Source organism: Mustela erminea, chromosome 17, assembly GCF_009829155.1.
Source record: "Mustela erminea isolate mMusErm1 chromosome 17, mMusErm1.Pri, whole genome shotgun sequence".
Taxonomy (NCBI): domain Eukaryota; kingdom Metazoa; phylum Chordata; class Mammalia; order Carnivora; family Mustelidae; genus Mustela; species Mustela erminea.
In genome coordinates, this window is record NC_045630.1 from 36,130,070 (window position 1) to 36,151,949 (window position 21,880).

General features: G+C 42.0%; 1 protein-coding gene across 3 annotated transcripts in view; it reads left to right on the forward strand.

Annotated features, from left to right (window-relative positions):
• The first annotated feature begins 2,101 nt into the window (after positions 1 to 2,101).
• The window catches only part of HHAT (hedgehog acyltransferase), a 339,382-nt gene continuing 319,603 nt past the window's right edge, over positions 2,102 to 21,880 (forward strand). Inside the window, exon 1 of one of the 3 annotated variants that reach the window (XM_032317189.1) lies at positions 2,102 to 2,176. Coding sequence is in view for 1 of the 3 variants with exons in the window: in XM_032317187.1 (XP_032173078.1) it covers positions 16,046 to 16,179 (134 nt within the window). In the remaining 2 variants the exon portion in view is untranslated. Of the gene's footprint in view, positions 2,177 to 16,013; positions 16,180 to 16,422; positions 16,615 to 21,880 lie in introns of those variants that run through there. The other 2 variants (XM_032317187.1, XM_032317188.1) reach the window with 2 other exon arrangements.

The window sequence follows — 21,880 nt, forward strand, 5'->3', positions numbered from 1 at the left end:
TTAAGCAATCTTTCTTTGGCCAATAGCCTCTTCTGCCAGCGGCCTCCCATAGGTGTTATTGTGCTAAAAGAACTCATTTCCAAGGTGAGGAAGAGATGAGAAAAGGCAATGAAGTTTCCTTCATTCATCTCAGATGGTCTGAGAAATACACATAGGTTAGTTTGCTACAGCTATTGTAATAAATTACCCCAAACTTGGTGGCTTAAAACAATAGAAATTCATTCTCTCATAAATCTAGAGGCCAGAAGTCCAAAAACAGGGTGTTAGCAAAGTTGATTCTTCCAGGAAGCTCCTTTCCATGCCTTTCTCCTAGCTTCTGGTGGCTGCTCATAATCCTTGGCATTCTTTGGTTTGTAGACACATCACTCTGATGTCTTCATCGCACTTTCTTCTCTGTGTGTCTTCTCCCCTAAAATGTCTATAAAGACACTTGTCGTTAGATTCAGGGAACACCCTGATTAAAGATGATCTCCTCTCAAGATCCTTGACTTAATTACATCTGCAAAGATCCTTTTTCCAACTAAGGTCACGTTCACAGGTTCTAGGCAGATGTATCTTTCAGGGAGGAGGGAGATTACCATTTAACCAATGTAATAACACGTAAAGGAAAATCAAGTGAATCCATATAAGAAAGGCAACTCACACCTCTATAACACCGGGGAACAGAGAATATAGACAATTTGAGAAGTGGGAGACAAGATAGTGGCTTATAGTCTAACTTCTGTGATCTCGGGCACGATCCTCCCTTTTGTAGGCCCGATTTCTACAACTCTAAAATGAGAAGATGGATTAAATGAGCTCTTCCGGCTCTGTTGTTCTATGATTCCATGTGAATAGTCTCTCTTCTAATTAGCTCTCATCTGTGCTTGTGCACACACACGCATGCAGGCACGCAAAGCATATGCCGCCCTCTTGCAGATCAAGCCAGACAACTCCCAGACCTATCGGTGATTTCCACACTGACTAGAATTCGTACTTTCTCATGGGGGAAGTCTGGAAGCTAGCTTCCATTGTGTCATGTTTGACTTGGCTAGAGAAATAAATTTGGCAATGCTAAAAAATGCCACACCTTTGCATTCTGAGTTTTTTCCACAATCTTCTTGGTATTCCGGATCTTGAAACACTTTTCTTACTTTCCATTGGAGTGTTTCGGTCATCGTTCCTCAGCATCCCACTGCTCTTCCTGCCTCAGGAGGGGACCACATCTCAGACGGTCTGTCCCGGTCCTGGCAAATTATTTAAAAAGTGGGTGAGAGTTAAAGAGGAGAGGCTTGGAAATTCCACGGCATTGTCTCTTCACGGAACTCCTGATGGCATAATGACCAAGTACTGGAAATCACATTGCAACTTTACTCCAGGAAACGTGTGCATCTAATTTTGGTGGATTAACTGTATCTTATGATCCCATACTTCTACACGGGAGGGCCAGGCAAAGGAAGGGTACAGTTGTGGAATCACAGAATAACAGAGCTAGAGAAACTGTATGCAGTCTTTATTATGTGTACGAACTTTCTGAAAATATAAGTTATGTGAGAGTGTGAGGTCGTTAGTCTTGTTCACAGCTGTATCCTCAGCCCTAGTTGGGCTGTGGCATGTAGTAGGCACTCATTAAATTACTGATCACAAATGAAAATGAAAGTGCAAATCAGATTCTTAGAAGAGGGCAGGTCTCATGCACATTCTCACCCCCGGTTCGTTTTCAGTAGGCTGAAATGTTAGGCTAACACTTTCTCTGCCAAACAACCGATGATCTAAAAATGACTGAAGGTATTAAGGGAGTTCTGCTCCTTATTAACTCTGAGTTCCTTGTATGAGTCCCCATGAATAACTCAGGACGTCACTGTCTTGTTAATTTAGATATTGGTATATTGGTTTTTCTTACACTTCTGTCTTTGCCTCTCTGTTCTGCGCACTGAGCACCCTTTAAACACACACAACACCCCACACGCCGCACACCACACATCTGCCCCACCAGAGTGGCTGGCGGGGGAGGGTCTGGTCTCCCGCCACCAGCCGGGCACCTGCACTAAACAAACAAGGTCTTGTGAGGCCACCTAGTGGACTCTCTTCGTCACTGCAGTCCCTCGTAGCTTCTGGAAGAGCTGAGGGAAACTGCAAGCCGCCGCCGCTCGGAAGACCGCCCCTTCCTCAAAAAGCCTGCGACCCGCGGTGGAAGGTGAGCCGGGCGAGAACCGAGGGTGAGCGCGAGGGCGGGCCCGGCCCTGTCGCGGCCCCACTTCCGCTGGGCCGGGTGGCCGAAGGCTGCCGGCGTGAGGCCGGGCGGCCCGGCTGCGGACGAAGGAAGTGATGTCATGGCCGCCTCCTCAGAGCCGCCTTGGACCAGAGGGTGGGGGGTGGGGAGAGTGGACGAGCGCCAGGGCCAGACGCGCTGCCCTTGTCTCCCGAGGGAAGCCAGCCTTTGAGAGCCTTGTTTACCAGAGGCCCCTCGCCTCCGTTTTGAACCCTCCACTGGAGTCCTGGGCAGAATTGTCCCCTGGGTGGAGAAACTCCTGGTGGAGGACACAGAAGAGGAGCGGCGGAAGGCTGACGGGAGAAGGCGGCCCGCGGAAGCCGGCCGCCCCGGGGCAGCGCGGTGTGCGGGAGGAGGGGCTGGGACCGCAGCGTCCCACGAGGCTCGCGGGGCGAGGCTCCCTGGAACCTCCCCGCAGGTCCCCGGTGCTCAGAGATCTCTGGGTCCTGGACCCCAGGGAGGAGGGGGCCCTGGGAGACAGGAGTAAAGGATCCGCCCTGACCGGACACCATTACCAACACCTCCCTCCAGTTTTATTTTTATTTATTTTTTTTTAAAGATTTTATTTATTTATTTATTTGACAGAGAGAAATCACAAGTGGATGGAGAGGCAGGCAGAGAGAGAGAGGGAAGCAGGCTCCCTGCTGAGCAGACAGCCTGATGCGGGACTCGATCCCAGGACCCTGAGATCATGACCTGAGCCGAAGGCAGCGGCTTAACCACTGAGCCACCCAGGCGCCCCCTCCCTCCAGTTTTATACACCGGCTTGCGGGGGCTGAAATGGCAATGCTGTTGCGTGACATCGCCTTTCCTTCGCTAATTTTATGTGTTCACCTACAAAAAAAAAGAAAAGAAAAGAAAGAAAAATATGTGTCCAACGTGCACCACATTGGAAATGATCTTTAGCCCTGGTTCCTACCTTTACCCAGAACAGCTCTGTGTAAGCTTTTCTCCCGTGCCTGCAAATTCTGCGTATAAAGCCTTAGGTTTCCGGGCGCCCGGGTGGCTCAGTGGGTTAAGCCTCTGCTTTCGGCTCAGGTCATGATCTCAGGGTCTTGGGATCGAGTCCCGCATCGGGCTCTCTGCTCAGCAGGGAGCCGGCTTCCTCCTCTCTCGCTGCCTGCCTCTCTGCCTGCTTGTGATCTCTCAAATAAATAAATGTCAAATAAATAAAGTTAAAAAATAAAAAAGCCTTAGGTTTCTCCCCTTAAACAGAACTTGTCCAGCTTGTCCTCAAGCCCGCGGTCCGTGCTCGTCCGCACCCACTCCCGTTGCCAGGTGCGGGACTCCGGCGGAGGCCTGGGATCGTGACTTGAACCCAAGGCCGGCGCTTAACGGGCTGAGCCGTGCAGACATTCCAATCTCAGCCACTTCTGGTTTTGGTTTTGTTTTGTTTTGTTTTTTGATCCATATACAACACTAGCTGTGGGGGTTAATAATTCAAAAATAAGCTTTGTTTTCTGGTTCTCTGGGCAGGTTTTGTTTTCTACGTAGTTGTATATTGCTTAGTCCTTTATATTATGGTAAGAATAACATCACATAATAAAAATAGGTGATTTTTAAAAATATTTTTTAAGTTTTTACTTAAATTCCAGTTCGTGAACACAGTGTGATATTACTTTCAGCTGTACCATTTAGTGACTCAACACTTAACTATAACACCCGCTGCTCGCCACAAGAACTGCCCTCATTAATCCCCAACACCTCTTTCACCACGCCCTCCGCCCACCTTCCTTCTGGTAGCTATGAATCTGTTCTCTATGGTTAAGAGTCCATTTCTTTTTGTTGTTTTGTTTTTAAAGATTTTTATTTATTTATTTGATAGAGACACAGCGAGAGAGGAACACAGGCAGGGGGAGTGGGAGAGGGAGAAGGAGACTTCCTACTGAGCAGTGAGCCCAATGCATGGCTCCATCCCAGGACCCTGGGATCATGACCTGAACCAAAGGCAGACACCTAATGACTGAGCCACCCAAGCACTGTACAAGTCCATTTCGTAGTGCACCTGGGTGGCTCAGTCAGTTAAGTGTCTGCTTGGCTCAGGTCATGATCCTTGGGTTCTGGAAGTGAGCCCTGCTTCTCCCTCTGCCTGTTCCCCTGCTTATTTTTTCTCTCTCTGTCAAATGAATAAATGAAATCTTTAAAATAAATAAGAGCCTGTTTCTTGGTTTGCCTCACTCTTTTTTCCCTATGATTATTTGTTTTGTTTCTTAAGTTCCACATATGAGTGAAATCAGATGGTATTTGTTTTACTCTGATGGACTTATTTTGCTTAGCATAGTACTCTCTTGTTCAATCTATGTTGTTACAAATGGCAAGATATCATTCTTTTTTATGGCTAAGTAATATTCCATTATACACACACACACACACACACACACACACACACACACATATTTATTTATATATACCAAATCTTTATTCATTCATCAGTCGATGGACATTTGGGCTGTTTCCATAATTTGGCTACGGTAAATAATGCTGCTATAAACATGGACGTACATGTATCCTTTTGAATTAGTATTAATTCAAATAATTAATTAATTTTGAATTAGTCTGTATTCTTTTTTTTTTTTAAAAGATTTTTTATTTATTTATTTGACAGAGAGAGATGACAAGCAGGCAGAGAGGCATGCAGAGAGAGAGGAGGAAGCAGGCTCCCTGCCGAGCCGAGAGCCTGATGCAGGGCTCGATCCCAGGACCCCGGGATCATGACCTGAACCGAAGGCAACGGCTTAACCCACTGAGCCACCCAGGCGCCCCAGAAGTTCTGTATTCTTTGGGTAAATACGTAGTAGTACAATTGCTGGGTAGAAGTGTAGTTCTATTTTTAACTTCCTGAGGAGTTTCTATACTGTTTTCCAATTCTGTTTTAGAACATGGTCTCTTTTGGGTAGCTATTCAGGAATTTCCTTCTCTTGATCCCCTTATTTCTTTCAGTCTCTGCAGCTGCAGAGGACATGTGTCTGGAGGGTGGAACTTATGCATCACTCTGGTTTGGGGAGGAAGGAGGTGTCCAGCCCATCTTGACTCTCTGTCCACACCAGCTTCCGTTGAGGGGTTACTCTTCCTCCACGTCCCATTGTCCTGATGTGCCAAGTGTCCACCATTACACCCCCTTGCCTTTATTCTCATGATCCAGACTCCATTTCTTTCAGTTTGCTTTGGCTAACACTTTCTGCCAAACCACGAAGGCTCAGGGCCTCTTATCCATCCTTCTTGGTGGCCACAGTAAGTTTCTGGCCTTTTCCCATTTTGCCAAGGTACCTATGGCTCTGCACAGCCACCCTAGACCGTGGCTGCTCTGCTCTTCCAACACCCTTCTGGATGTGGTAATTCTCTGGGAGCCATTGTCTTCCCTGGGACATTCTGAGAGGAGAGACATGTGTGCCCTCTGCTATGACATCCCTGGTGATGTGCAAATTTCAATGACTGTGACTACAATAGAAAACAGAGTTCACATCATGGCAAAGGACTTGCATACAGCACAAGTGAAACAATGGCTTCATGAAACACAACTTAGCATGAATCCTTGCAGTGTACTTTGGTATTTTCTATTCCATTCCCTTTCATCTCTTTTAATGCCAGTTTTAACCCGGTCAATAAATCAATCTTATGATCCAAGAGTAAGTCTCAACCCGCAATTTGAAAAACACCATCCTCATAGTGGGTTTCTATTGTTCACTTCCCCTGGGGGATTTGGCTCATGGGGTGGGTGTTGGGCCCCAAACCAAAAATCAGGAAACTGTTCCACACACATTTTTGCTCTTTCTCAAAATGCACAGCTTTCAGAATAAAAGAAAGTCCTGTCTTTCAAGATGTTGTCTCTACTATGAGTTTAAAATAAATCCATTCAGACATTCAACAGACTTTTTACTCTCAGCTTTATCTACTCAGTCTGAGAACAATGTGTACAGAATATGACAGAGTGGTAGAGGAAATAATGAGTATAAAGAAGCACTAGGAAATAAAACCTCACTGAATATTTCCAAACATTCTGTGTTCTATTGGTAATATTAATAATAATAACTAATAATGATTCAGTGCATATTATGGGTCAGGCACTATGCTTAGTATTTCACATTAATTATTTCAGTTAATCATTATAGCTTATCTATGATCTGGTACCATTATTATCCCCATTTTATAAAAAGGAAACAAAAATGAATCTGAATTTGACTCTGTTCCCTCCCTGCACACTTGAAAACTCTTACTCATGTTGATTTCTTTCTTTGTGTTTACTCCTCTATAAAATGAGGGAGGAGGACTAGATTGTATCTTTCAGCTCCAAAAGGGCTCAACCACCTGGTCAAAAGCATGGCTGCTTTCTACTCCTTTTGAAAAGTAATGGTCTTATGTGCTTTTGACTTGCACATGATCCCTTCTGCTGCTTAGTCACTCCCCATCCAGGGCCCCCTAAACCCTAAAACTCAAGGTTATCCACAACATTTTCCCAAACTAAAAGGGACTGGGAGTCCTTCCTAGTTCTTAGCAGCCTGCAGGTGCTTTATAGAAATGACTATAGTAATTTCTCTTTATTTTTTCTTTCTCGTTTTTTTTTTAAGATTTTATTTATTTATTTGACAGAGAGAGATCACAAGTAGGCAGAGAGGCAGGCAGAGAGAAGGGGGGGGAAGCAGGCTCCCCGCTGAGCAGGGAGCCCGATGCCGGGCTCGATCCCAGGACTCTGGGATCATGACCTGAGCCGAAGGCAGAGGCTTTAACCCACTGAGCTACCCAGGGGTCCCTCTCTTTATTTTTTCTAAAACACACATCTATAAAAGGAAGAAAAAGTGTAATGCAAACAAAAGACAATTGCAAATTAATATTATTCCTAATTTGGTTAGTGTGTTCAGCAAATACATTTGTTGAATATTTATTGAATACATGGGCACTATTCTTTTTCTTTTTTTAAAGATGTATGTATTTATTTTAGAGAGAGCGAGAGAACAAGGGGAGGGAAGCAGACCCCCACTGAGTGAGGAGTTCAGTATGGGGCTCCATCTCGGGACCATGAAATCATGACCTGAGCCAAAACCAAGAGTCAGATATTTAACCAACTGAGCCACCCAGGCTCCCCTGTAGGCACTATTCACATACTAGTAGTAGTGAATAAGACAGATCAAACTCTTGCCCTTCTGGGCGCCTGGGTGGCTGAGTTGGTTAAGCATCCAACTCTTGATTTTGGCTCAGGTCATGATCTCAGGGTTGTGAGATCAAGCCCTTCATTGGGCTCCTCACTGGGCGTGGAGCCTAATTAAGATTTTCCCTCTCTCTCTGCCTCTCCCCCTTTGAAACCCTGTGCCCAAAACAAAAACTCTGCCTTTCTGGAGTTTATATTCCAGAGGGGGCTGGCTTCAGGGGAGGGTCGACTCTGATGGGCACTTTTCAACCTTCTTTTAAAAATCACACCTCCCAGTAAGAAGTGCTTTTTTGCATAGCAATGAAGTACGTGCTTTCTCCCCCTGCCCTTCCCTACACAACAGAATCATAAGTATTGTAGAACAGCACTTACTCTTCTTACATATAAAAAGCTAAAAACATAAATTATTGTTATCAATACTTGAATGCAACATAGAAAAAAATTCCCAAATAAGTAATGCAAATCAAGAGTTAGGCAAGATTTTATTTAATGCAATGGCGTCCAGAACACACAAGGACAAATACTTTGTGCATAAACTCATGAGCCTCTTTCTGTCATTTTAGTCATTTTTAAAGGTTGAAAATCCTTGATCTTACAAATAGTTTATTGCCAGTTGTAATAATAGCAATGCATTCTTGTTACCTAACAATGGAAATACTTCTTTAATCTTACTCTAAAATAACGATGCATTTAATGTCTTGTGATTATCCTTTAGTGCAAATGAAGAACTCAACAGCAATAATTCATTTGTCTTTTTAGGGCTCCAAGTTTGGGTGAATTATTGATTCAGTGTTTCAAAAAGAAAATGATTCTTTCATTGGAAAAATTTTTCATAATTTTATAATTTCTCTTCTGGAAAATAACCATTGCAAATTTACAACTGAGGAGCCAAATATAACAATATCCTTAACTTTATTTCAGTCCCTGTCCTTACTAGTAATGTCTTCTTCAATGTGTCGCAACACTACTGGGAACAAATAGGAGCTAGGGTGATAACTTTTAAGTCTTTCTTGCTGTAACAAAATGTCTTTTGGAATCCTGGATGTTTGACTTGCTGAATTACATTGTTTTCTCTCTGTAGTTATAAATATAAGTTCATTAAAAATATCAGTATCATCAGTCAAATATACCAATTTAAAATCCCAGACATCATCTTCGAAAATGAGATTGTTTGCCAAATGAGATTGCTTTTCAACGAGAAAAATGTTACTGTCATTTCTGAGTTTATTCACTCTGCTTAATATTTCCTTTTAGGTACCCTTAGGACAATCAATGGGATTCAGTATGCTTCAGCATGACTGTCTGGTTTGCACCAAAACACATCGATATTCTGTTCAATGAGTTTTCTTTAATGAATTTAACAAATTTCACCATGTTTTTTTTCTAACACTTCCATGAAATTCAGCAGAATTATTTCTAGAGATGCTAAGTTGAATTCCTATTGATGCTGATTTCTAAGCACAAGTGTTTTTAGTAGCTTCTAACAGTATTTTAATAGCTTTGTTATGCTTTCTAGCCATATCTGCTGGCTCTGTCACTCGTCATTCCTTGATATCTATGAGGCATTTTTCCAGTTTTGTAAATATAGCTGATCCAGTGTGTGTGAGGTTAAATTTAAACACACACACACACACACACACACACACGCCCCTTGTCATCTTGCAAAAACTAGAAAAATTGAATAACTCATAGAATCCATCCATACTCTTTCTGGGATGGATCACAAGTTCTATACTGGATTTTAACCACATGGGAAGCACGGCGTTAGAAGTTTCTGCAGTAGCACAGATTTAACTAGAAATAGTATTCTACCAAAGAGTTGTATATTTTACTTGTTAGTTTAGCATTAAAAATCATAGATATCATGGGTGCCTGGGTGGCTCAGTGGGTTAAAGCCTCTGCCTTCGGCTCAGGTCATGATCCCAGGGTCATGGGATCAAGGCCTGCATCAGGCTCTCTGCTCAGCAGGGAGCCTGCTTCCTTCTCTTTCTCTGCCTGCCTCTCTGCCTACTTGTGATCTCTGTCTGTCAAATAAATAAATAAAAATCTTTAAAAATCATAGATATCGAATCTAGTCATTTTAGATGAGTAATTTTTCAACATCTGGATGAGCTACTCTTTTGCTGAGTAGTATGCAACTAAATCTCATTATCAGTCTGTAGAGCTACTGAGAAATTGTGCCAGTAATTTTTTGTCCAAAATGTTTGAGGGGCTTGTTGACTAGTCCATTGTGCTGTGTTTCTCAGTGTCTGACTGATTTTAAAGGTGTCATTACAAAATAAATGACAAAAATGACAAATATTGGTATTTGTCACTTTTGTTAGATTTTACACAATGAAAACATTTTATTTTTTATTATCATTATTTTTTAAAGTAGGCTCTATGTCCAGTGTGGAGCCCAAGGTGAGGGTCCTTCTTAAAACTGAAAACACTGAGATCAAGACCTGATCTGAGATCAAGGGTCAGACCCCTAATTGACACCATGCAGATGCCCTTGAAAAAAAAACATTTCAAATATTCTTCTTTATAAAGTCTTGCATCTTCTTTTTAGCATGCTCCTCCAGTGAAGCTGGACCAATAGCAACCATTGTTGCTATTTATAGTTCTACATATCTGGAGGTTGAACTTAGATATCCCTCTAATATTCACTCCATCATCCTTTTCTAACAGTAAGAAGTCCCCTGAAAGGAGAATTCATGCTAATTTCATGAAATGTACATTTGATACAAACCTGAAACGTATCTTACTTGTTAATATCTTTTCAGAAGAAAATCTTTATAATGAAGTGATTGATATTAATGTAAAATAGAAACTCTGTTAATTGTCCTGTAACGGTAATAGTCAACTTCACATCATATACCAGAAAATTAAATGAGAGTTAGTTAGAAGATAGAATTTTATCGTATTAGTCAGCTAATATTTGTCATAGCCTTCCATTATCTTTCTCAGTTTTCCTCCCTAATTGGATGCAGTTTTTCTGACAAAGTTCACAATTCTTTTTTTTTTAAATGAGTTTTACTTTTTTTTTTTCCCTAGAGTTTTATTTATTTATTTGACAGAGACAGACACAGCGAGAGCGGGAACACAAGCAGGGGGAGTGGGACAGGGAGAAGCAGGCTTCTTGTAGAGCAGGGAGCCTGATGTGGGGCATCGTCCCAGAATCCTGGGACCATGACTTGAGCCAAAGGCTTAGCTTTGCTTAGCTAGACTGAGCCACCCAGGTGCCTCAAAGTTCACAATTCTTAATAAAAATCCAGTGATATGTTTTCCTATTTTCTTTAAAAATTTTTCTTTTAAAGATTTTATTTATTTACTTGACAGAGATCACAAGTACGCAGAGAGGCGGGGGGAGGGGGGATGCAGGCTCCCCACCGAGCAGAGAGCCCGATGCAGACCTTGATCCCAGGACCCCGGGACCATGACCTGACCCGAAGGCAGAGGCCCTGACCACTGAGCCACCCAGGTGCCCCTTCTTTTTTTTTTTTAATTTAAATAAAAGATTTATTTATTTGAGAGGGGAGAGAGGGAGTGCCCAAGTGCGGGGAGGGGCAGCAGGAGAGGGAGCCGGGAGCTCCCACTGAGCAGGGAACCTGACATGGGGCTTGATTCCAGGATCCTGGGATCATGACCTGAGCTGAAGGCAGACGGTTAACTGACTTGAGCTAAACAGGCACCCCCTCTCCTATTTTCTGTTCTGTTCTATCATATTCTATTCTCTATTCTGCTCTACTCTGTTACATTTTGTTTAAAAAAATTAAGTTGGTATAACCCATTAGCTTTAGTTTACAATAAATTATGTGTTGCAAGTAGTCTGAATAATGCTGACTTAGATAATAAATATGTTTAAAAAAAACCAAGAGATGTTCAGAGAGTTGTAGTGTTATAGAAAAATATAAAAAGAATAATGCAATGGAATGGAAAGTGTCTGGGCAGGGGTTAATTTTCCCAAGGTGATCAGGGAAGTCTTCTTGGAGAAGGTGATGTTGAACTGTGTCTGCCTTGTTTAGCCTACTGATATGACTGCATTCTTGAGTATATACGGGTAGTTTGAACTATATGCTTTCAAAAGTGCTTATTATTTGCTAGTTGTTTTGTATGTACTTGGTAAATCCTCAGCTAGGCTGCAAATTCCTGCAAGACAAGTCTTTTTTTTTTTTTTTTCCATTAAAAAAAAATCTCTCCTAATATTTGGTTTTGTGCTAGGGATCAAGTAGATGTTGGACATATAAATGCAAGTTCAGTGTTGACTACTGAGGATCACCGTGAACCAGTGCCAACATTCATGTAGGTGGAACAGATGAGAGCCTGTGTCCAATGGTAAGGGTTAGGAAGGCCCTTAATGCTTCTGAAGAGCTCTATGTAATTGCCTGTGCCTGAAACTTCGTGATTAGAAATTCTGTCCTTTATCTTGAAGACTTCGTCAATTAAGTCTTAACAGCTATTTGTGTCTCTGTTCAATGGTTATTATTGCTATAGCTAAGTCATCATTGAATGTATAAAGAAGAGTTGGTCTGGTTAATCCTTCCTAAGCACCAGCTCTGCAGTGGGGATTGTGGCTGCCAGGTGCTCAGGGCCGTCTGTCTAGACAGAAAGCCCTGTTGAGATGCTCGGGCCCCTTGAACTTAAAGGACCAGAGAGAAAACATGCCCAGTGCAGGTACCTGATTAATAATTTGGGGTTACAATAATGTCATAAAGAGTGACTGACCATTACTTACCCACCTTTACATACTACTTTTGATATATTTGTTCTTAAAGAAATACAATACCAAGGCACAAATTAGTTTTCTTTTTTAAACCTCAATTATCAGTAATTTTGGTCAATGTACTTTAGCCACGGTTTGCTTCTTAACTCCTGGAGGATACTCTCTGGCTTCAGAGAAGGCTTCCAAGGGAAGGCAGCTCTGACTTTCTTGTCCCAGGGCTAACTGCTCCAGGTTCAAGTCAGGACACCCCAGAACCCTGACACTTCTTTTCTAAGACAGGTACAGATCTTTGAAAGACATTTCTGCCTGTGTAAAGCACTGAAGGATGGGGAGAATCCTCCCCTCTTTTCTCCATTCTTCTAAATAACCCCAACTTTTCTCCTGGTGTTTCAACTCAAACAATACCCCACTCTAAACCTTGGCTTTGAAAGATGTGTAGGCTTTTCAACAAATGGTGTTGAGAAAAGGAATAAATTTGGGCCCTTACCTTATGTCATATACAAAGATTAACTCAAAATTGATCTTAAAACTAAACTTAAGGACTAAAACTATAAAAATCTTAGGAGCAATCATAAGAGAAAACTTTATCACACTAGATTTGGCAATGATTTCTTGGATATGACACCAAAGCCACAGGAAAACAAAGGAAAAAGATAACTTGGACTTCATCAAAATGAAAAACTTCTTTGCATCAAAGAATACAATCAACAGAGTAAAGGGGCAACCCGTGAAAAAGGAGAAAATATTTGTAAGTCATTTATCTGATAAGGGGTTAATATCTTGAATATATGAAGAACTATAGCTCAACAACAAAAAGACAAACAATTTGATTTAAAAATAAGCAAGAGACTTGGATAGACATTTTTCCACAGAATATAGGTAACTGGTCAATAAGCACAGAAAAGATAATATCAATAATTATTAGAGAAATGCAAATCAAAACCACTGTGAGATATTATCTCACACCTATTAGGAGGATTGCTGTCAAAAAACACACACAAAACCCAAAATAACAGCATTGGTGAAGATGTGGGGAAATTGGAACCCTTGTGCAGTGTTGGTGGGAATGTAAAATGGTGCCCTTGCTATGGAAAACAGTATGATGGTTCATCAAAAAATTAAAAATAGAATTACTATATGATCCAGCAATTCTGCTTCTGGGTAGATAGCTAAAAGAATTGGAAGCACAGTCACCAAAAAGAGTTATTTGTATACCCATGTTCATAGAAGCTTTATTTATGATAGCCACAAGGTAGAAAGAACCCAAGTGTCCATCTACAGATGAACGGATAAAAACGTGATCTATATGTACAGTGGAATATCATTCAAGCTAAAAAGGAAGGAAATTCTGACACAGGCTATAATAAGGCTAAGCCTTGAGGGCATTGTGCAAAGTGAACTAAGCCATTCACAAAAGGACAAACGCTGTATGATTCCATGTATATGAGGTACCTAGAGAATCAAATTCATAGAGACAGAAAGTAGAATGGTGGCTGCCAGGAGCTGAGGGTAGTAGAGAGTTATTATTTAATGGGTACAGAGTTTCAGTCTTGCAAGATGAAGAGTCTGGAGTTTCATGACACTGTGAATGAACTTAACACCACTGAACTGTACCCTTACAAATGGTTAAGACTGGGGGGCGCCTGGGTGGCTTAGTGGTTTTAACATTTGACTCTTGGTTTTGGCTCTGATTGTGATCTCAGGGTCTTGAGATCAGGCTCCGAGCTCAGTAGGGAGTCTGCTGAGATGCTCTCTCTCACTCACCTTTTATGTTCCTCCCCCGAGACCCCACATACATGTGTAAGCTCGCGTGCTCTCTCTCTAAAACAAAATAAATCTTTAAAAAAAAAATGGTTAAGATGGTAAACATTGTATGTGTATTTTACTACTACAAAAAAAGGTCTATGCTATTACGTTTGTCCTCTTCCAGAATGTAATCTGATGGGAGAAAAATCCAAGGCCTCATATGATTTGCTGAATTTTAAGAAATATTTAAGTCACTTTAATTACTATATACTTATGTGACTGACTAAGTTGATGAATTCAACATTGGACTAAGAATTTGCTAAGGATAGTTTCTAGGTTAACAGATAACATGCAAAGTTTGTTAAGGTGTTTATATTTAGGGAAAATGTTTTAAGGAGATTTTAATATTTAGAAAGTCTCAGCATTAAGTATATGATTATACAAAAGTGAGATTCTAGAGTCCCTAAAATGAACTTTATGGAAAGAAAAGTTGTTGTTATTTTTTTTAAGGGGTAACACATTAATTTTCTATTATAAAATTAATTTGTATTTAATAAAAATGTGGAAAAACTAAAAATAAAGCTAGTCCCACCACCCAAATTTAACTTTATTTCCTTTTCAATCATTTCCAATTATTTTTCCACACACAGGTTTAAAAAAGATATAGTTTGTCATGTCACATATGAATGGTAGCCATGATTTTATTTTATTGTTAATATTTTTAAAGATTTTATTTATTTATTTGACAGAGATCACAAGTAGGCAGAGAGGCAGGCAGAGAAAGAGGAAGGGAAGCAGGCTCCCCGCTGAGCAGAGAGCCCGATGCGGGCCTGGATCCCAGGACCCTGGGTTCATGACCTGAGCTGAAGGCAGAGGCTTTAACCCACTGAGCCAACCAGACACTCCCACTTTGCACTTCTTTAAGCTTTCTGCAGTATGTTTCCTAATTGTATATCCCAACAATTTTTTTTATTGGATTCTTTATTTATGTGTCTTACTCACCTGCAGCTGGCTTCCAAGTTTTCTTATTTAATCCATATATAATAATAAGTAACAACTTTGCATTATAGTGCCTGCAAGTACTTTTCCTAGTCTATTGCTTCTCTTTACATTTTGACTTTTTAAAATTTAATTGATGTTTCTAATGTACTTATGACTATAACTGCCTTTATTTTTGTATGTGTTTTCAGGTGGCTGTGTTGTTTGTGTAGAAAGGGGTTACATGTAAAGGACAGAGAACCTACATTATTGTCTACTAGTATCATTTAGAAATAATGTAGGAACTGTTATCTCATTCCTGTCCCCGAGTCTGCCACTACCTGAGCTGAGTTGTTATTCTGCCACTCCGTCTGTGAGGCTGAGGGTTCCCAGATAAAATACAGGTTGCCCAATTAATTTTAATTTCAGTCAAGCAACTAATACTTTTTTAAAGTATAAGTATATCCTAAATATTGCATGGGCCATACTGTTATCTCAAAAGTATTGGTTATTCATCTGAAATTCAATTTCAATTGGGCAGACTGTATTTTTATTTGGTACATCTGGCACTTCTACTTGGAGCTAGTTTAACACCTGTTTACCTAAACCATCTTGTACTAGGCAGTGGGAGTGGGGGTGGGGTGGTGAGAGCTGAAAGAGAAGACAGTTCCTGTTCTCAGAGTTTATGCTCTGGTTTCTCGGAGAAATTTGCAGTCAGAAAGATAATCTCCTGGACTATTTCAATGACGGCTAGATTAAATTTAGAGCCTGTGTTTTCCTACTGCCTAAGGCAGAGTTACCCACATTTACCTGAGCATAGAACCACCTGAGACACCCGTCCCCTGGGGAGTGTGATTCCTTTGGCTTGAAGAGAGATTCAGATGCCTCTGGTTTTAAACCCAGGTGATGCTCTGGCTCAGGTAGGTCTGTGGAACTCTGGCAGGCTCTGTCCTCTGATTAACAGCGCTCAGCCGAAGTCACGTCTACTCTTTACAACCCATTCTAAATCACTGGTATATATTTTGCGGTGGTGATCATCTCTGTAAATGGCTTTACGGGTGATAACGTTCATCCCATTCGGTCTCCACTCTTAACTCGAGACAAGCAGAGTTAAGTTTTTAAGTTAAGTATTAAGTTAAGTATTAAGTAAGTTAAGTATTAAGTATTAAGAAAGTTAAGTATTTCCGCTTGACTGAGGAGGGCCGGGAGGCTTCCAGGGGCTATGTTCACACCGCAAGCCGTCAAGCAGCCCGTCCGCAAAGCCCGCCTTCCTTCCACCCCACCGAGCTACCTCCTCCCGCCTGCTGAGCGTCGTGGGGACCACGGGGCTGGATTTAGAGCCCCCTGGAGTTTCAGGTGATTTCCGCTCGGAACATGCGGGGCAGCCCCGGGCCCGCAACTAGCAAACGGATGAGGCAGACGCCGCCCGGCGGACAAACCCGCAGCCCCCGTGCGGGCGAGAGAGGAAGACCGGGGGGATGGAGTGGGGCGCGCGCCCGCCCGCCGGCCAGAACACCACACACCCGGCGCTCAGAGTCCGGCTGCTTCTCTCCCGGAGCGCCGCGCGCGTCCGAGCCGGGCAGCCTGGAGCCGGGGGCGCGCGGGGGCGGCGGCGGGGGCGCGCTCCGAGCACGCGCGCGGGGCTGGTTCTCCAACTGCCGCTCCCGGGGAAGAGGGCGGCTTCCCGGGAAGCCGGCTGCCGCCGCCGCCGGGACTCGGAAGTGCCGAGAGGGTTGTTGGGGACTCGTGGCGCGCGTGAACACGGCGGTCGCTGCCCGGGACAGCCCGGAGGTTGGTAGCCGGGGCCCGTAGCGGGTCCCGGGGAGGTTACGTGCTGACTTGCGTGGTGTGCTCGCTGGAGAAGCAGAAATGCTCTAGGCGTTTTCCGTTTCCTACCCCGGTTCCTGCGTGCGGGCCCGGGGGCGGGGCAGAGGAGGCGCCCCGTCCCGCGGTGGAGACAAAGGCGGCGTGGGCCGTGCGCCCCGGGCCACGCCGGGCTCCCGCAGGCCGGGCGGAGTCCGCGCACGCCCCCGCCAGCGGCCTCTCCCCGGGGTTGGTCCCTAGTTTCCGCTGGTCCCCCAGGCAGTGTTGGACGTACGCCGGTCCTACTGCTACGGCTCAAGTGACCCCCGAAGTTAATTTATTTTGGTTTCTACTCTTCAGACTCAGGTGCCGTCTTCAAAGTCTAGCCTGCAGGTGGCACGGGTCTTTACGTGGAAAGGCCCCACCCCCACCCCCCGTCCCGGGCAGTCCAGGTATTGGGGGGGCCTTGGTGTTAAGAAATGTGCTGCTTCCTTGGTTCATGGCTTTTGGATCAGAGCTGTCCTACTAGGGGATTGGCGTCCTTGGTGGTTTGCATTTTATGGGGATTAGACTCACTGTGTCTGTCTCTGTGCTGTATTCCTCATTCATGCATTCACTCTCAGAGCTGGGCGCTTAGGCGCTATCAAGGGCTTACTTAAGTGCGTTGGGTACAGGAGACGAAAGCGAAGGCTTCACTGAGGGGGTGGTTTTTATACTGGAATTTGAAGAACCAAGTACAGTCTCTCTGCCGCTTTCATTCTTCATGCTCCATCTTTCCTATAAGTCTTATCCCTTTTTTCTCTGCGGCAGTCCGTACTTGTGATTAGTATAGAACAAGGACAGTTAGTTCTACCTGAAAGATTCAGCTAATACTAACACGGCCGATGTGCTTGTCAGGTGCTGTGAACCCATTGTACCTAAATTACAATCACCATGGATGGTAGGTAGTGTTGTCCCTTTTCACGGCAGAAGAGAGGAGATGCCCAAGGCACAGACTAGTAGATTTCAGGGCTGAGTTTTACACTCCGTTTTCTGGATCAAAGCCTGTGCTGTATTTTTTATTTATTTTGCTCCCTCCTTGGGAAGCAGGTTAGATAGACTAACTTAGGGTCAAGGCTGAGTCTCCGAGGGACCAGTCATCATTGTGGGAGGCTAGATGTTGGTAGGAAGTCTGTAGGTAACATCAAAAACTAGCCAGCCCAGGCCTTACTTATCTGTGTTTCCTGCTTGCAGCTCAGGGCCTGGCCAAGGGAAGATTCTCCTTAATTTTTGCTTTGGAGTTCCTTCCCTTGGGTGAAATCCTTAATTCCTTGTAAGATTTTTTAAGTGTGTTTGCATGTGTGTGTGTTTGTGTACACAAACCTGAATGGACCTCTTTGGAGTCTGGGGAGGTCAATTTTTAGAAGGCATTAAAAAATAGAGTTACAAATTACATTGAAACAGTTATCAGAATAGTGTAACAAACCCCCACATTTGTGATAAGAGTATTTTTGTGTTTATTAATGCACTAAGTAACCAAATTCAGCTGTATCAAATAACTCCTAATTTAAAAGTAGTGAAGTAGTGATGCCCACATAAATGATATTTCCCAATATTTGCAATAACTGAACTGTGTAACGAAAGTATCTGATTTCTATTGGTGACAAAGTTGCCAGAACTCCTTCTAATATGGTTTGTTGTCATATTTATAAAAATCCTGCAGTTGTTCTAGAAGTTCATGAAAATAAAAGCTGTATGAGTGAATTTATAGGTTTGTGGCCTCCTGAATTCTATCTACGGATGTCTTGGAGGTGGTGGGATGGGTATCTGAGGTTACAAAGCCTACTTAGTGGTTGTTTTTTTTTTTTTTTTTAAAGATTTTATTTATTTATTTGACAGAGAGAAATCACAAGTAGATGGAGAGGCAGGCAGAGAGAGAGAGAGGGAAGCAGGCTCCCTGCCGAGCAGAGAGCCTGATGCAGGACTCGATCCCAGGACCCTGAGATCATGACCTGAGCCAAAGGCAGTGGCTTAACCCACTGAGCCACCCAGGCGCCCCATTAGTGGTTGTTTTTCTTCTGAGAATTTGCTGGACACCCTAGAGCATTACAAATACCCATTTCTTTCTCTTTCAGTTAGTGTCTCCTTTTACTCAGGTTCAGTTATTTCTAGTGATAAAAGCTATTGAGAGGGAATTGTTGAATTGTTTATAGTCAATATAAACTCTGCTCTGCTTCTGTGGATAATTCTGCTGGAGAATATTCTTGTGTTAGTGGCTATGTGTCACATAGTACAGGAGAATTTTTTTTTTTTTGAGAGTGCCTTTAAACCTAAATGGAGTATGATATTACCAGTGCCAGAGAAGAAAAAAGGTGTTCTCACTATATATCCCCAAAACATTTAAAAGATTTTAAATGTGAATAATTCTGGTAATATGTTGGAAAGTTCAGATGAAATGGATACTTAAAAAAAAAAAAAAACCCTTAACTAAGACATAAGAACTAGAAAAGCAAAATAGTCTTGTATCTATTAAAGAAATTAAATTTGTTGTTAAAATCCTTTCCAAAGCAAAATTTCCAAACCCACATGATTTAATAAGGGAAATAGTCCAAACAGTTAAAAAACTGAAAAAGGAAACACTCCCTGGCAGCTTTTATGAGGCCAGCATAATCTTGTTATTAAAGTGTGATGAGGAAGAAATTTACAAGAAAATTCCAGGTTATAGTCTCACATAAAAGATGCAGAAGTCTTAATGATGTATTGGTAAATCATCTAACAGTCTATAAAAAGGAGATTAAACCATGACCAATTTGGACTTACTCTAGGAAGGGAAACTTTGGCTGACATCAGAAAGTCAAATGTAATTTAACTACATACACATAAAGGAGAAAAATTATTGACAAAATTGAACACCGATTCATGATAAAAACTTCTTGCAAGCTAAAACATTAATGAGAAAAATTAAAGATTTAAACAATGGAGAGTATGTCATTGCTCTGCAAATGAGTCTATAGATTTAGCACAATCCCAATCACAATTCTAGCAGATGTCTTTTCAAAAATAGAAGTTGATAAGCTAGTTCTAAAGTTTATTTGGGAATTCTAGATAATCTAAGAAAAAGCAAATTTGGATGTCTAGATCAATACATAATATGCTAGTATGGTATTGGCACTATGCTAGACAGACCATGGAACTGAGTAGTGAATCCATAATCAGACTTACATCACATATATGTGTGGTTTGTGACAAAAGTGACACCTCGGTGCACTGGAGAAACTACGGCCTTTTCAGTTAATGATGCTAGGCCAACTGGATCTCCATTGGACAAAATGAATCTTGGTCATCTACCTTATCCCATATACAAGTAGTAATTAAGATATATCACATACCTAAATGTGAAAGCTGAAATAATAAAGCTTCTGGAAGAAAGCAAAGTAAATTATCTTTATTACCTAGAGACAGTCAAAAGTTTGTGGGATAGGACGCAAAAAGCAACCAATTAGAAAGGAACAAGATTGGTAAGAACTTCTGTTCATTTAAAGATTCCATAAGGAGAGTGGGAAGTAAGCTACAGAATGGTGAAGATATTTGTAATTACATATATTCAATACAGAACTCCTACCCACAATGTAGAAACAACTTCTGCAAATCATTAGGGAAAAAAATGGACAGCCCAATAGAAAAATGGGCAAGTCACTTCCCAAAGGAAGATATCCAAATTCTTAAGCACATGAAAAGATGGTTAACCTCATTGGTAATTAAGAAAATGCAAATTAAAATGAGAATGCGTTATCATTATATACTCACCAGAGTGAGGGCTAAGTATATGCAGGCTTCCCCCGCTATCCAAAAGCAGAGCGTTCTGTAAAATCTTTCATAAGCTGAAATGTGAAGCCAAGGAGGAGTTACCATTAATTTATATGGAAAAATTTTGAGCATTCCAGACCCCCCAAAATAATCCCTCTTAAGCTTTTCTGATACCTTAGGATACATTTCGCTGGTAGATGCATAGAATAAATGAAGGCCAAGCACAGATGTTCACGGGCAAAGTTCAGAGCTCTGGTTACTTGATGCTGAGACGCTCAGCATAGTAGTTTCCTGGGAAGGAGCCGGGGGCCACTCTTGCTGCTGGGGTGTGTGCTCCCTCTGTAAGTGCTGGCTGCAAAACAAACATGGAGTGCCATTGTCACCTCTTGCCTTTTTCTGTAGAAGTGGAAATCTTTGTATTTCTTTTGGTTAACAAAAATAGCTACTAATGTAGGTCTTTTGTAAAAGCAAAGTGATATAATCTGACCTTTCAGAAAGTGGGGGATACCTGTCCAGGTTGGGTTGTGGACAAACTGGAACTCTCATTGCTGCTGGGTATAAAACTTAGTGCAACTGTCCTGGAAATTGTTTGATGTATCATTTACTATATCTCCTATGACCCAGCTACTCCATTCTTGAATAAACACAGCAGACATGTGGGTACTGAAAGACATGTCAAAGAATGTACGGAACACTGTTATTCAAAATGGCCTCAAGTTGGAAACAACCCGTATGTTCATCAGTAGTGGAATGGACAACTGCATAGTTTATACAAATGGACTGCTCTTCAGTAATGAGAATGAGAACAGATTGTGGATGAGCCTCGCATGAAGCTGAACAAAAGGAAGGTAGAAACAGCAGAGTGGGTTCAAAAACAGGCCCAACTGAATAAGATGATAGAAATCAGGCTAGGGGAATTTTGAGGCATTTAATTTTTTTTTTTTTTTAAGATTTTTAAAAAATTTATTCATTTGACAGAGAGAGACAGAGAGATCACAAGTAGGCCGAGAGGCAGGCAGAGAAAGAGGGGGAAGCAGGCTCCCCACTGAGCGGACAGCCTGACTCAGGGCTCAATCCCAGGGCCCTGAGATCATGACCTGAGCCAAAAGCAGAGGCTTAACCCACTGAGCCACCCAGGCACCCCAAGGCATTTGATTTTTAATCTGAGAATGACTGGAGTGAATCTGCTTTTTGAAAATCTTAATTTTTAAAATTTTAACTAATTTTAAAAAATTTAAATTAATTTTAGGTACATTTTAATGCAAAGTTTACTTAAAGTAGTATATTATTAAAATATTTGGTTCATTCAGATGCCCCTAATCTGGGGAGTGTAAGATGTAGTTGGCATGATTCCTGGTGATTAAAAAGGCTTAAAGTAGGTTAAGAATTTTCATGAGAGACCGTATAATAGCACATTAGTACCTTTTGTGAATTAGGGACTTAAAAAAGTGACTCCTTTCCCGCACTC